Here is a 16,616-nt window from a genome sequence, read left to right on the forward strand (position 1 = left end):
AGGAAGAATACACACTGAATTCATAAGAGTGCTTGCCTCTAAAAGTAGAGAGAGGAATAAGAATATACCTGGGGATGAGATAAAAAGAGACTTCCACTTTATTTGTGAATTTAAAAATTTTGGAATGAAATATAAAAAATTTAAAAATTAAATATCATATTCACTATGGTGACTTGCCTATTTACACCCAAGCCTCATATTTTTCCTTCTTGTCTTAAAATAGTGAGTCTCAAAATAGAGTGTGCATCAGAATCTCTTGGAGGACTTGATAAAACACAGATTTCTGGACCCACTCCCCAAATTTCTGATTCAGTAGATCTGAGGTTGGGCCCAAGAAGTTGCTTTTCCAACAAGTTACCAGGTGATTCTAATGTTATTGGTCCAGGGCCACAATTTGAGAACAAGTGTATTATAATACAGTTACCTACTAGTGAACATTCATTCAGATTTTGAACTGCCTAAGCATAGAGACTTTAACTTATTAATCTATGTAGCTTCCACCTAACAGATAAACCATCAATAAATATTTGTGAATTGAAAGAAAAAAAATCTGTGCATGCACACACACACACACACACACACACACACACACACACACATATTCAGCAGTATGAGAGCCACTCAACAGCAAGCAAAATAAATGTTGCATTAATGATCATAATTTGACACTTTTAGAAAAGCAAATAAAATGTTATCCAGGAAGACAGACTTTCCTCAGGGAAGGCCTCAGTGTATGGCAACAGTGTCTCACCTCCAGCAGGATGTAAGTTTCAAGTCAGGGGCTTGAGGAGTACATAGGGAAGCCCAAAGTCAAGACACTAGACAAAAAACAAGGGCACCTTTTTTTTTACATTTTACACTTTTACATCATCACATAATACCTATTTATTCACCTCCTACCAATGCTCTGTGAAATGATCCAGAGACACTCTTTTCACCAAGACTTGTGGATGGGAAGCCTGGCAAAGAACTCTGTGAAGCTCATACAGCCTCTTCTCTGTAGGCCAGGAACGACAGTGAGAATTGTTGCCATAAAAACAGACTCCCTGAATTCAGTGGGTACCGTGGGATCCTGGGATGTCAGAGGCCAAACGGTGGGGCTTCATTACCAGAAAGGAGGAGGCTGTGCTTACCATAACAAGCAGCAGAGGGAAAGCAGAAATCAAAGGGTTTGACTTACAGAGACCTTTGGCATTGTCTAATTGATCGCGATGTCCCTAAAACTGAAATGGATGGGCAGCTTGACTTGATTCTTCAGAAGAGCTGGTCTTAATTTTGAGCTCGGCCACATAAGCTATTTGTGACTTTGGGCAAGTTACTTTCATGTCTTGAATATCAGTTTCTACATTTGTAAAAAATAGAGGTATAAATTCCTGTCCTAATGCCTAATTTATAAATTATAAAACGTGTGACAATTCCATGAGATAACAGTTGTAGAGGACGTTAATAAATTGGAAAGTATTAAATGAATGTAAGCAATTCTCCTGTTCTTTATTATCAACAGTGTTTGTAAAGAAGCTAGAATAGGCCTGTCAAATAATGGGATTTCAAAAAGGTATAAAATCTAGTGCATCTAATCTTTTTCCTCTCAAAACTTTCATCTTAATTGGGAAGTTATGACAAGCATAAATATATAATAGCTAGAGATATATAAACAAAGACATACCCATAGTCTCATACCTGCATGCATATGTACACACACACACACACACACACACACACACACACACACACTACTACTAATACAAGGTACCACTAAATGTGTGTGTAAGAAAGTTTCTGGTTAAAATAAAGGAAAACCAAACTACTCTTAAAAAATACAGAGAATTAGCTAATACATATGAAGTGTACAGAGGTAAACATCGTGTTGTTGCTGTTGTTTGTGATAAGCTTAATATCGTATTTCAATGAGGCCACCAAAGAGCCAGGTTTCTTACATCTCATCACTCTGCCTTCTACAGCACAAGCCTTCAGACTACACTGGCAGTCTCAATACAGTCGACAAAAAATTTCACGCTTCCTCATCCACAATCAGCAAGATAGAAATATCCCAGATGAGCCCATAAGAGTCTTAAGTTTCACTGTGATTGGTCATGTGCCCAAGCCATGAACAAATCCTTATGAACAGGGTTGATATATTCTGAGTGGCTTAATCCATTCTGGTATCCATCCTGGACTGCAGGTGGAGTCATTCCCATTCCAACCACACGGTGGAGCATGCACAGTGGGGTGGATCACAAAAAGTAATTCAGGATGCTGCTCTCAAAGAGAGGAGTGAATATTAGAGAAGAGCTGGGACGAAGAAGAGGAAAAAGAAGGAGAAAGGCAGCAGCAACAACGTCAGAAATCTGTCCACTGCAGTGATCCACAAATAAGTGTTTTCATAAATCACCTGAGAAAAAGAGTGTGAGAGCTAGGAGTTTCCAGATTTCTTGAAGGCCATAGAACTTGAGGGCTCTTAGTCATGAATACATCATGCTAACCCATGTATAATAACAAATAAAAAAGAGGACGAAGAAGATGATAAGTCTGGTAAAATCATTGCCTTTCATCCCTGTGTTTGGGGAGTGAGTGGGAGAATATAGACGGGAAAATGAAGAAGAAAGAGCTATGTCCTAGTTAAATTTGTAATCTTGACTTTCATGATGTGCCTTTGGTAGTCAAATAAATCATTACCCAGGGACAGCAATTCTAGGGTAGCTTAATGTTTCTTTCATAAGATGTGCCATTTGACCCTAATGTAGCATTGGAACGGAAAATGTACTTTTATATATTTTTTTATACAGGAAAGATAGAATTAAATAGCCATTAATTGGGAACACATTATCTTTCTTAACTATTTGAACCCTACTTTAAAAGCCTGAATTTCTTTGAAATATTATTTATTTTAATGAGCTGTTTAATCTCTAGATAACAATTTCACCGTCTTAATGGACCATATTCCAGAGACATGTGAAGCTAATAGGAATGAGGTGGCCACTTACACGACCTAGAATATTTATCTGAGACCTTGACTGGTGTATCAACTTCAGTGGTATAAAAGCCTACTTTGCAAAAGTTCGTCTCATTTGTAAGTTTCAGTGAAAATTCTCAGGTCTTCAAATCCCAGCCTCAGGGCAGCTTTTCAAAGGATATACCTACAAGGCCAGAGGCAGGAATATATGACCACTACCCAGGCATAAGGGAGGCAGATGTCATGACCTGTAGACTAAATGCGGACTGATAGATTTGTAACTACTTCATGCGAAAAATGCCCACAGCCCAGGTTGTACTAAAACCTGTGTGTATGAGATTGAGTGGGAAAAGATGTGCTTAAAGGTTAATTTTATTTATTTGTTTGTCTGTTTGTTTATTCATTCCTTTAGCAAAACTAAAACTATGATATGAAACGTGTGGAAAGACATTAAAAAGAGTTCCTTGGAAATAATGCTCCTAATGTAGTAACAGGATGAAACCCCAATCCCAGAGCCTAAATCCATTTCTCCTCTGACAGCAAGAGTAGTAATACCCCCTTGTATTATGTATAGAAGAGCAAAATTAAGATGATCCGAAGCTGATCTGCTCTTAATTTGCCCAGCAAGTTGTTTTCCTTTGTTTTGTTTTTTGTTTGTTTGTTTGTTTGTTTGTTTTTGCGATACGTGGGCCTCTCACTGTTGTGGCCTCTCCCGTTGCGGAGCAACAGGCTCCGGACACGCAGGCTCAGCCGCCATGGCTCACGGGCCCAGCCGCTCCGCGGCATGTGAGATCTTCCCGGCCTGGGACACGAACCCGTGTCCCCTGCATCGGCAGGCGGACTCTCAACCACTGTGCCACGAGGGAAGCCCTGAGTTTCCCTTTAATTCACCCTTTTCCCCTAAAATACAGTGGGAAGAGCACTGGATTGGAAATCAGACAACCTGGTTCCAGCTCCACCACTCACCAGCTGGTAACATCTTGGGTGAGTTATTTAGTCTCTCTCACCCTCAGCCTCTTCATATACGAAAGAGGAATATAAACACTTTTCAAGCTAACCTAGACTAAGTTGTAAAAGTGTATATTATATCATTATATACCTATAATTTATTCATCCCATCAAGGGTAAAATCACTTACACTTTCAAACCATAATTTAAAAACTAATAAGGAGAATAATTTAGAGAAAAAAGCAAGGGAGCTACTGGCACCTCTTTTTATCCCTAACACTCTAGACAAACCTCCATTTTAGCATTTGCTCATTTTAAAGGAATATGTCTTACTTCCTAGACTGGGTCCTCTGAAAGCAAAGACCCTACCATACAAATTTTGTTTCCAGTGTCCAGCAAGTCCTCAGCACTGAGGCACATTCTAGATAATAAGAAAGTGAACACCTGAAATTAAGACACTCATTCTCACTTACTGAAGAAGCAGAGGTGGTCGTTGACATGTTTCCTCCCGGGGCCTGTGGGTGTGGATCGTGACTTCTCTGAGGACCACCCCCACAGGCACAGTCCTGTCTCCTAGGTGTGAGTCCATCCACTTGCTAGGGAACCCCTCCGTCTCCACTCCAGGACAGACTAATTCCTTGCTTCTTGGTCTAATTTAGTCAAAAACTCTCTCCCTTGAATTTTTTTTCCTCTTCATCAGTATCTCTACCATTTCTTCCTAATGTCTTTTCTGTTACCACAGGAAGCTATTTTGTATCAACTGTCTTGTTCTCCCTCAGATGCAGACCAGTTGTTTGGTGGAAGGTGAAGAAGTTCCAGGGGAAAAATTGGCATTCACTTCAGACTAATGAAACACACCCATTATCCAGAAGGTCAGATTCCTTGAGGGGGCAGTGTAGTAAGATCATCAAAAGAACCCTGAGGTAGAAGAGGGGGAACTTGGGCTTTGTCCAGACTCTACATCAACTTACTGACTATCTTGGGCAGGTAACCTCTCCACATGTCAGCTTCCAGTAAAATGAGTGGTGAGGATGAGATGATCTCGGAGCCCTCTTTCACGTCTAATATTCATAATTAAAGGTGTATTTTGTGTCATCATAAAACAGAATTGTTTGTATGTTGAGAATAGTTTGACCCAAGGCCAAAAAACTGGTCTTGCATGCGGGCCAAGAGTGAATCTGTATGATCTTAAAATAAACAAATGTGGTTAAAGTGTTAGTGAATCTGATTCTCTACAACTGTGAGTCCACAGTTGGTGGACAGTTAAACAGGCCCCACTGAGGAACTTTGTAAAATGGTTAAAGAAAACTGGATTGATTGCAGCTTCCAAATGAGTGGGTCTGCTAATCACATGCTTCAATGGTTATTAAAAGTATAACCATGTGCCATGTCTTTCTTGTATCACACCAGCATCACATAGAATAGCCACTATTGCCATATTCCTGTGCTATTCTTAAGAAAAAAAAATGTTGTTGCCTAGTAATAGAGATTTGCTTCTCTTGAGACTGCAAGCACATGGATCATTCACTCATTCTTCAGTGAACACTGAGAACCTGCTGTGTGCATTGCTTGAGGTACTGATTGCACCTTATATGTGAATCTGACATATATTTATTCATTGGAAGTTCATACACAAATACTCACCCTCTTACATATACTCATACAACTATAATAAATGGCAGGAAGTGATAAGTAAACCTCTTGGAAGAGATATAGATTAATAGAGAAGGGAGATATCCCAACTGAGGGCTCAGAGCAAGAATTTTATGGAGCAAGAAGCTTATAAAACAAATCTTGAAGGCTGGCTTAGATTTGGACCTGTGGAAATGACAAGAAAGAGCAAAAGCAAAAAAAGAGAGTCTAGAAAGCACAGCACATGTGAGAAAAAAAATAACACCAGTTATGACATCTAACTTACCAACTGTTTACCATGTACTAAGACCTCTAAACACATGATCTTGGTGAATCCTTGTAATTCTAAGGGACTGGCTTTATTAGTATGCCTATTTTCAGATGGGGAAACCAAGGCCCAGAAAAGAAGAGTACCTTGCCCAAGCGATCCCATTAAAAGAAAGAGCAGGTAGTTCAGGACTACTGAAGCCTGTGGTTGTATTAAAGAGGAAGGAAAATATAATCTGAAAAGTTCGTTGTGGCTAGGTGGTAAACAGGCTAGAATACTAGACTCTTGCAGTGAATCAAACTTAAGAAAAACAAATAGCGAAACCAATAACGTATAATATCACTTATATGCGGAATCTAGAAAAATGATACAGATGAACTTATTTGCAAAGCAGAGACACAGATGTAGAGAACAAATGTATGGACACCAAGGGGGGAAGGGGGTGGGATGAATTGGGAGATTGGGATGGACATATATACACTACTATGTATGAAATAGATAACTAATAAGAACCTGCTGTATAAAAAAATAAAATAAAGTAAAATTCAAAAATAAATAAATAAAAACAAAAAGAGGAACACAAATGAACTAAATGGGAAATAAAAAGTGAAACCTTCTATATATATCTTTTAAATAACTCTGCTCCATATCTTAATTAAAATGACCAAAATCAGTCCTCCTTTAACACTTTTGTCAATGGTGAAGCACAAAACTGCAGTCACATCTGGAAGGAATATGGGGACCCTTGCCAGTACGGCCTTCTACTTTGAAGGTGGCAAAAATGAGGCTGAAATGTAACTAACTGTGATTAAATGTTCCATTCAACTTAATCTTTAAATGAAGAATATATATATATATATGTGTGTGTGTGTGTGTATATATATATATATATATATATATATATATGGGTACATGACTATATAATTCTTGCCAATTATTACCATACTACTGTTGGGAACTGACAACTAAAGATGATACTAAAATCTTAAAATCCCCTGGCACTCATACAATCTATGCACTCCTCGGAAAACTATTAAGTTGTGTTCTCTCCTGTGCTTTAATCATAATAATGTGATTCTATTGCTCCATTGAGTTGGTTGGTAACCAGAAGTACAAAAGGCCTTTAACAGAGACAGATCCCCTAAGTGGACACATTAATTCCCTCCTAAATGCCTTGTAAATAAAAGATGTACCAGTACCTCAAAGGATGTTCTGTATTCACAGAGATTAGTAAAGTGGCTTAGATTTTCTCTTGTTTGATCAGCTGTTCAGGAATTAACTTCCACTAAGCATGTTCATATTAAAAACGTGTATTATCTAACATAAATATCTTCAGTAAAATAAGAAATTCCTCTTAGATGTTTATATGCTCCCATCAGAAAGTTCATACTATGGGGATTTACACTGAGTTTCTGTGTTTATATTTGGTTTCTTTCTTTTTTTTTTTTTTTGGAGAGGGGACTTTTTTTAAAATTATTTATTTATTTTTAATTTCATTTTTTTATTTATTTATTTTTGGCTGTGCTGGGTCTTTTCTGTGCGTGGGCTTTCTCTAGTTGCGGTGAGCGGGGGCCACTCTTCATCGCGGTGCGCTGGCCTCTCACTGTCGCGGCCTCTCCCATGGCGGAGCACAAGCTCCAGACGCGCAGGCTCAGTAGTTGTGGCTCACGGGCCTAGTCGCTCCGTGGCATGTGGGATCTTCCCAGACCAGGGCTCGAACCCGTGTCCCCTGCATTGGCAGGCAGACTCTCAACCACTGCGCCACCAGGGAAGCCCTATATTTGGTTTCTTATTCTAGCAGTTATTCGGAAATACAGTTGATAGTTAAAATGCACATCCTCAAAGGGACACCTTTTTAAGGTCTCTGTGAATTAAATTAGCAATGTTTTTATCTCTGTCTTGAGCAGTACCACTTAGTATGTTATTACAGTACTACTAATAATAGCCAGCAGGTACAATTTTTATTATTGTTTGCATTTTTATTTGACTCTCACTTTGATAAAATCAAAAGAAGTCTTGAGTTATCTCCTTCTGTTATTCTGCAATTATGATATTGTACTCTGATACCTTCAATAGTGTTGCATTCACTGAGGTGACCCAACACACATGTTTCTTGCAACCCATAGCTCTCATGTTGGAATCTTATAATTAAGTTGGTATTTCCCCCTGAGGAAAAAAATTTAGGAGCTTACTTTTTTTTTTTTTTTTTTTTTTTTGCCGTACGCGGGCCTCTCACTGTTGTGGTCTCTCCCGTTGCGGAGCACAGGCTCCGGACGTGCAGGCTCATCGGCCATGGCTCACGGGCCCAGCTGCTCCACGGCATGCGGGATCCTCCTGGACTGGGGCACAAACACATGTCCCCTGCATCGGCAGGTGGACTCTCAACCACTGCGCCACCAGGGAAGCCCAGGAGCTTACTTTTAAAACAGAAGCAGTTATTTAACCTTGTTCAGTTACAGAGAGGATTGTCAAAGAAGATATTAAAGCAATGTTCTTCTCTAGATAAATGTTCACAAACTATAAACACATCTTAAAAGCTCAGAACTTTATTTTAGCTATTTAAGCCAGCTTCTTTCCTCCAACTTCTAAGTGATTTTTCCCTTCTATTTTTTATATATCATTTATTTTACGTATCAGCCTGGTGGTTAGTTGGACATTTCAGCCTGCCTACCCATTAATACTAATACTCATTTCAACATATAATTTTAAGTGTATTTAAAATGTAATTGATGTTTGTGGCAGCCCCTTCCAATAACTACTGCTGGATTAAAACTAGAATTCATAGAGTGAATTGAGATTATTTATGTTTATAATAACCCAAACTATCTGGGTTACCATTTAAAACATAACTTTTATTACCACAGGGAATTTTAAACAGTATGTCTGTGAGATTTGGAGTGCCTATCTCAAAGAACTTGACTGAAATCACAAATGAAGTTAATCATATAGTATTGAACACAAAGGTTGAACTCAATAAGAAACCAAAATCCTTTTTTTCATAATTTCACCATAATTTTATTTTGTATTTACAGTCTTCAATTCCTAATGCAAGGGTCTTACTGAGGATTGGGGGGATTAGGGAGGAGAGACGGGGTTTGGAGGAGAGGAATCACAGGTCTTATACGGACAACAATAATCAATAAAGTTAACAGGATGTGAAAGTCTTCCAGAAGAAATTCTTGCAGCCGGCTTTGCGTTCTCGGGGCGCCATGGCCGGGTTCGAGTTAGCGGATCTCTGCAGCTCCAGCCTCATTTCATCCTGTTCAGCAGCCTGGGACAGATCTTCAGGCTCCAGGGCATCGTTCTCTGTCTGGTTGGGTTCAGAGAGCAGCTCTGCCAAGAAGTACTTGGCCAATTCCTGCACGGGGTGGAAGGAAGAGCGAAAGAGAGAGAGAGAGAGAGAGGATAAGAATGAGGACGGTGGAGAAGAAGACATGGAAAAGCCGGCTTGAAAAACAGATTTAACCACACCCAAACCCCAATGTTCACAGCTGTGCAATTTTTTTTCACACTTAAAATTGGTTAAGGATATAAAAACAAGGGCTGTTGTTATAATCACCAAGTACACAAAGAAGCTTTAAAAACTCAAATGTTTCTGCAAGTTTTCTGCTTCTGTAGGTTTAAAATACACACATAGAAAGAAATAGATCGTTAGTTTTTCAACAGGAGCCAACAGTTTGTTTAACTCAATTTCCATATCATGAGCTACAAACTAGAATTGTTCTTACCATTTTTACTAAGTCAGCTGTGGAGAACGAGACCTTTCACAATCGTAAACATATTGTGTTCTGGCTGTAAAGTGCCAGTTAGCCCCCAACCCCGCTGCATGGGAGGGAGGTGGTGCTCAGGACAGTAGCAGCTTCGGAGGTCCGTGCTTTCAGCACCTGGGTCAGCACATCCCGCGGTCAGCACCGGGGATCGATGCCATCATCCCTTCGAGCTCAGTTACCAAGGTCTTGGAATTTTCTTGAATGCTAAAGAACTCACCTGAACAGTGACCTACTGCGCTGATCAGGGGAAACAAAGAGGTAATAAGGGATTCTGGACTTTGAAAGTTTTCCTGGGAGCTTTGGTAGCTAAAGGACCCAGAAAAGCACCGGCACTCTTTGAGAGCACCTCTTAAATTCACCCAAGGGATCAGAGGCAAGGCTAGGGAAGGTTGAGAGGTTCTGGAGAGGGGAAAGAAGACGTCGAGGGAGTTTCCTTACCTGCTTCCCAGCGGCAGCAGCCAGGGATTTCTGCAGAAACTGACGGAGTCGGGGATCTGAGGGCGCGCCGGTGACACCGCCCAGAGCCAGAACTATGGAGAGCGCGGCCAGCGCGCACTGGAGACGGCAGGACAGCATCTCGGCGGCGCCGGAGAAGCCGAGCTAGAGTGCGGTTGGTCAAACTCTAGGAGCTGATCGCAGGCAGCAGCAACGGCTCTGAACCTCGCGACTCCTAAAGCGGCTTGTATGCTCTCCTCCGTCTCCCCCTTTTTAAACTCTCTCTCTGACGTCAGACTAGGAGGCGCCCCCAGATCTCACCAGCGCTTTTACGCACCATTACCCTCGTGAAATCAATCACAGAAGTGAGAGGAGGGTACACAATCAAAAGTGGCTTATTTAAAAAAATTAAATCCTGCACAGGCACAGGCACACACGATTCCACACGTCACACCATCTACACAATCTTTTTATAGTCACTCAGTGCTACACACATACACATTCTATAATTTCACTCACACATGTGCACACTTAATTACACACACTCAAACACTCAGCCCCTGGAGAAGCAAATGCACTATCACACTCAGCCGCATACACATAAATGTACCCAGACAATTCTATCCATCATCATGCTCAAACATTTTAGGAGAACCAAATGCAAAAGTGTGAGTGTGACAAGTGGAGATGGTTACAAGCATTCTTTGTGACCGTGAATGTCATAAGCATTCCTCTAAGAACAGATTTGAAAATGGAGTGTGGATTTTAGAAAGACCAAGTCACCTTTCTCCATTAACTCTGGAAAGAGTCTTGTAGATTAAGATGTAATGGGACTCTAAAAGAACTCCACTTTTCCTTATAATGGAAGAGTACCTTAAACTCACCCTCCATCCCTCTTTCTCAGCGGCAGAGACACTTGTAGCCTGCTTGCCATTCGACTATGACAAAAAATGCTAAAGGAAAAAAAAGTCAGATTGACTTCATTTTGGTGCTAGAAACTTGGAACTAGAAAGAAATCTCAGAAAACGTCTACTAAACTTCAGAGTTTGAGTCACTGAGCCTAGAAATGGGCAGTGAAATTCTCTGGCTCACACAGTACACAGCTGGAGCAAGAACCAGACCTCCACATTCCAAACTAGGATTCTTTTCACTCAACTCTGAGTTTTCTAATGGATTCCTGGCTAGTTGTAGCCATTTTAGGTCAGGGACTCCCAGTGTGGACATACAGAAGTTCAGGAATCCCTTGAATGTAAGTGACCGTTATTGTAAGCCTCTGTGTGAAGAAAGCGTCAAGAGTGCTCCCCTACTCCCCACACAAATAAAAAGGAAGTTTGAGACATGCTGTTGTGGAATTCTGGTTGTGGTCTAGTTAGATGTTTGCTGTCCTGATCAGAGTTCTGGTAGCTTTTCCTTTTCTTTTTTTTCCCCCAGAATAATTCCTTATCAAGGAATGGCCAGCTAATGTCCTGGCACGGACCAGATGATCCCTGCAGGCTCTTCAAGGGCTGGCATTTTATAAGCTTCAAGTTCATAAGAGCTGAAAAAAATTCCTGTATCTTCAGAAACCAAGTGAAGCAGAGAACTTGACTAATCCTGTCACCAGCCAGGCATCACATATGTATTCTCAATACTTAGACGAAGACCACAGTGTTGAGAGGCAGGAGGGGTTGGGAGGTGTCCTGAATGGCTTGAATAATTGTCACCTTTTCTTTTTGTGTCTGTAAGCTAGAGCAACAAGAGAAGGCACAGCAAGGAGTGCTAAAGCTTCCGGGGCTTGGTGAGTCCAAACAAGGCTTAGAACAAGTAAGGCATTAAAAAGTCACTCACATGTGTTGGAATAGTCTGGGAGAGCAATGGATCTCAGACTGCAGAACACAATGCATGTTATTTTCTCTATATATCCTGGAACCCTCCTAGGCCTCTAGCTGTGGGTTCAGAGTCTAGTTATGTCAACCCAACTGTCCCAAGGCACCCTCAAATGATCTCACATCTCTTCCACTCAAGGCTTGCCCTTGGCAGCCCCATTGAGTAGAGAAGAATTTTCCTAAAACAGGAGCGAGCCAAAGAACAAATAGTAGCCCCTCCGTCTTGCTCTATGCTCTATTCTACTTCTCTCCCCAGGTGCCTGCTCCTCTCCTTCCACATCTTTATCCTCATTTTTCCTCTTTCTCCTTTCCCAAACCTTTCTCTGAATTTCTCTCTCCAAATCTTCCTTATTCAATCCCCTATTTACTTTCTTTCCCCATTCCCTATCCTCAATCCTCTCTGTTGTACTTCCCTCTCCCCAGTCATTTTCTGACTTTGGTCTGGTTCTATCTGGCTTCCTTCTGCCTTCTCTGCACATCTCCCTCCCTTCCCATTCTGCCTACCCAATATCTATCCCAGTCTCTGCCTCTAGTCTCTTCCTCTCTTAAGCCCCTCCTTCCATTACTTCCTCTTTCCTTCTCAGCTATTTCTCATAAAAAATACTCATGGTGCTCGCTTCAGCAGCATATATACTAAAATTGGAACGATACAGAGAAGATTAGCATGGCCCCTGAGCAAGGATGACACAGAAAGTCTTGAAGCGTTCCATATTTTTCAGGAACAAAGAAAATGCAACATACAATGCAATATCGGAACTTACAAGGAAAACATTTCAGTTCAGTCAGTCTATTTCAGTCTAATTTATATACAGTAAAATGCAAAGGTCTTAAGTGTACAGTTCAGTGAGTCTTGACACCCCTATAAACCTATGAAGCCAACGTGCGAATGAAGATATAGAATATTTCATCACCTTCAAAGTTTCTGAGTGCCCCGTTTCAGTCCATTTCTCCTCAAGAGGCAAGTACTCTTCTGATGTCTCTCATGATAAGTTAGTTGTGACTGTTTCTGAACTTTATGTAAATGGAATGATTTGGTATTTAAAAACAAATACTCATGATCTTTAGCTGTTTAAGTACCTACCTGGGAATAGTAAGTCTGGGTGGCTTCCCTCGTACCTTTGCTGAAGTGCTGAAGCTGTGGATGAGATGACTTCTGGGCTTTTTGTTCTGTTTAGTTTTATAATCCTCAAATTGCTAGGAGTCTAGGAGCCACTTAAGAAAGAAAGAAGAACAAAAGGGGACGCAGATTCTTCCTTAAGCCCCCTCCCCATGGCCAAGTTTTGCATAAAGTTTGATTTAGCACAAAGACACTTGAAACTTCCCCAACCTGAGCTTTGCAGCCGACCCCCAGGGTCTTGCTTCCAAGTCCCAAAGGCTGGAGGGGGTTGTACTGGGTGTCTGTGGTTGTACTGGGGACCCTATTTCCCAGACCTTGGTCACTAAGAATGATAGACCCCGTCCTTGTGCAGCCTTCTGTGGTTCAAAGTATTTTCTCATCCAGTACGACAGGGCGTGCTAGCCCCATCTCACAGAGGAGGAAATTGAGTCCCTGAGAGCACAGCTGCCTCTGCCTTGCACAAGGCCACGCAGGCAGGAAGTGGCAAGGTTGAGGGAGGCTACTGATCAGTTTAGCAACTTTCCTCCTCCCCTGACTCAGGGATGCCGGAGACACCTCCTGGCTGAGCAGTCTACAGCCAGGACGCAAGGGCCTCGAGGGGGCATCTAGGCCCCTTTCATGTGCTGCTCTCCAACGGGGATATGATTTCCCACCTCCCTGTGAAATGTACATTTGGGGGTGACTACCTGCCAATATGAGGAGCAAAAACTCATTTTTGTAAGAGACAATAAAATCTATGAGTAATCAGGTGTTCGATATTAAGCAGTGCAGGGAAGCAGAAAGTAACCGTATTTGGAGTCCAGAGACCTGGGTTCTAGTTCTGATTCTGCCACAGTCCAGCTGGGGGCTTCCTCTCTGGGCCTTAGTTTCTTCATCTGCAAAATAGAAGGCTTGATAGGCAACCTTTGTGGTTCTTTCCAGCCCTGATCATCAACAAGCTTGACTTTGAGAAGACAAAGGGGCAAAGTAGAGCACACTGTGATGTTAAAATGCTGTTTCTCAAATTGAGAACTTTATATTGGAAAAGAACCTGGCTTTTATGTAATATGAGGGAGGAAGCCGGATGCAACGGGTATTTCGCAGGCCTATTAGAAGGAAAATTTGCTCTTGCATCTTGCTTCTGGTGCTGACCTGCCCTCCCACCTGGACCTCAGTCTCTCCATCTGTAAAATTGATTTACTCAAATTCTTTCTACAAATAAGTACTGAGAATCTGCACTGCTTGAGAGGTTCATAATATGGTAGTGAACTAGATAGACAAAGTCCTAGTGAGAAAGACAAACAATAAACACAACAATTAATTAATTATGTTCAAGTTGCTAAGAATTAACACAAGGTATAAAGCATGATGACTAGGGGAAAACCCTCCTGAGGAGGAACCGTTTGAGCAGAGACCTGAATGAGGTGAGGGAGCTAGACATGCAAATATCTGAATAAAGATATTTCCTTGTCAGGTGGAAAGACAATCTGTTCAAAGGCCCTGAGGTAGAAGCATGCTTGGTACATTCAAACATCAGAAACAAGGCAAGGGAACTCGAACAGAGCGGGTGGATCAGAGAGGGCTGGGAGATGAGACCAGCAAGGCAGACAGGGGCCAGATCACGTAGAGCCTTGAAGACCATGGTAAGAAGACCACTGGAGGATTTTGAGCAAGGGATTGACCTGATTTGATTTTTTTAAATCAGTGCCTTCTGCTAAAGTGGAGAGTTAACTGTAAGAGAGCAGCAGTCAGGAAGATAACTTAGGAGTCTAAGAACCATTTAAGAGAAAAGAAGAGCCAGGATGGAAGGGACACATTCTCCCTTAAATACCCAAGCTGGTTGGCTTGGCATAAAGGCATCTCATACCTCCAACCCGAGACTACTGCAGCCAACTCCCAAGACCTGTTTCCATGGATGCGAAGGTGGTTTGTGCTTGTTTGGGGGACCTTATTCCCCAGACTAGTTCAGGCAAGAGAAGATGGTATTTGCGCAAGAGTGACAGCTATGAAGGAGCTGAGGACTGGTTAGGTTTGAAGTTTATTTTGAAGTACAGTTGACAAGACATGCTAATGGTTTGTTTGCTTGGATCTCAAGTTAAGGAAATGAGAAGAACAATTGGTAACAAGTGATCTAGACATTCCCTAAAATTCTTTCAAGTTCCACAAATTTCTGAGAGGGCAGGAAGTGGATTTCTGACAAAAACTTCTCTTGGACATTTTGTAAGTGAAAAACCATTTTACTTCCAAGCCAGAATAAAGTGAGAATTATAGGCGGTGGGGAAAAGCAACATGGTATAGTATAAAGAGCTCTGGCCTGGATGTCTGAGGCCCCAGACTTAAGTCCTCAGTTTTCTCTTGCTTAAGATGGGCCTGATAATCCTTGCTTTTGCTATAATATGATTTAAGAACCAGGTCAGACAGTGTAAGTGTAAGTGAAAGTGCTTGGTTATCCATAAAACATGATGAAAAGATAAAGTTCTGTTTTTGTTGTTGCTGCCCAGAGGGAGGCCGTCAGCCAGCGCCTGGGGTGATATTCAATGAGCCAGCTTCTGGAAGCTAGAGTGTCCTCAATGATGCTCTGACCCAACTAGTCAGACTGCCCTTCCCCTGAGGACACTGTAGGGTATGATCTGAAGATCCAGGAAGATCTCTCACAGAAATGCAGCAGACTGGTGTTGAAATTCAACCCTTAGAATTAGTCTATGACTATTAGACTATTAGAAAATAGTCTCTTCTCTACATTTTCTTGGAGACGTAGCACATTAAAACTTGAAAGTTATTAACACTTTAGTGTGAATATATATGCTGAATTGTCTTCTTGCTTATAGTCGCCTAAAGGACAGTTTTGACCTAAGTAAAGTTGGGAGATCCCTTGGAGAAGAGGCAGATTTATTGGATGTGCTGCTGGGGCTGGGGGCAGGCTATAGGGAGCACGCAGACCCCTCCTGCCCAAGGGCAAGGGTGCTTAGGTGACGATACCCTAAGGACCTTTCCTTCTAGAGCAACCCTACCACCCTGGAGCATGAGAATGAGAGCTTGCAATTCTCTAAGGGCTTCTGCTGAGCTGGATTTCAGCTGGAAGAGTGTCAGCTCATGCCCCTGGAGTTGCTGATGGTAGAGAAGCCAGACTTTCCCGCCAAATTGGCTTTCACCAACTTCCACAAAGCCTGGCCTAAAGTGATCGCTTTAGACAATGAAGGGTGAAGGGGTCACTGAATGAAGCCCAGGGGTGAACTTCTTCCATGGGTGGGTGAGTGATGACAGCTCAGGCCTGGTCTCCTGCAGTAGTCTCCTCTCTGGTCTCTATCCCATCACTTCCAGCTCAGAAGCTCTCAATGACTCCCCAGTGCCAGCTAGTTCAAATGCAAACACATCAGCCTGGCGGTCATGGTTCCTCAGACCCTAACTGTCCTGTTCAGTCTCGCTCTGTGTCACTCCTAACCTCTCCACCTTCCCATTCCCCCCCCACACCTGTTCTTCCCTGTACACACTCTGCAGTTTCCCGCATCCACTCTTGTGTACGTGCTGCTCCCTCCACCTGGAATACCTTGGACCCATCTCTGACTGTTAACATCATACAGCTTACTTTAAATCAAGAGCTTCTCATTTAGAATTACTATGGTCCCCTCCTGTGCCCAAGGGTGTGTCT

At 41.9% G+C, this 16,616-nt stretch overlaps 1 protein-coding gene and 1 non-coding gene across 3 annotated transcripts; one reads left to right on the forward strand and one right to left on the reverse strand.

Annotated features, from left to right (window-relative positions):
- Window positions 1-8,791: 8,791 nt before the first annotated feature.
- Window positions 8,792-13,375, reverse strand: SST (somatostatin). Of its 2 annotated transcripts, none has more exons than XM_004313505.4 (4): window positions 13,199-13,375; window positions 11,834-13,083; window positions 10,010-10,171; window positions 8,792-9,159 (listed from the first exon to the last, which is right to left on the reverse strand). In XM_004313505.4, exons 3-4 carry the CDS (start codon window positions 10,145-10,147, stop codon window positions 8,947-8,949), a joined length of 351 nt encoding a protein of 116 aa, XP_004313553.1. In that variant the 5' UTR covers window positions 10,148-10,171; window positions 11,834-13,083; window positions 13,199-13,375; the 3' UTR covers window positions 8,792-8,946. The 2 variants fall into 2 exon arrangements, with proteins under 2 accessions (XP_004313553.1, XP_019801901.1); XM_019946342.3 differs by having other exon boundaries at window positions 12,953-13,083; window positions 13,199-13,374.
- LOC117312287 (U6 spliceosomal RNA) lies at window positions 12,481-12,587 on the forward strand. The gene has a single exon (XR_004526543.1). It is a non-coding gene; the product is annotated as a U6 spliceosomal RNA (small nuclear RNA).
- Window positions 13,376-16,616: the final 3,241 nt, after the last annotated feature.

This window comes from Tursiops truncatus, chromosome 4, assembly GCF_011762595.2.
Source record: "Tursiops truncatus isolate mTurTru1 chromosome 4, mTurTru1.mat.Y, whole genome shotgun sequence".
Classification (NCBI taxonomy): Eukaryota; Metazoa; Chordata; class Mammalia; order Artiodactyla; family Delphinidae; genus Tursiops; species Tursiops truncatus.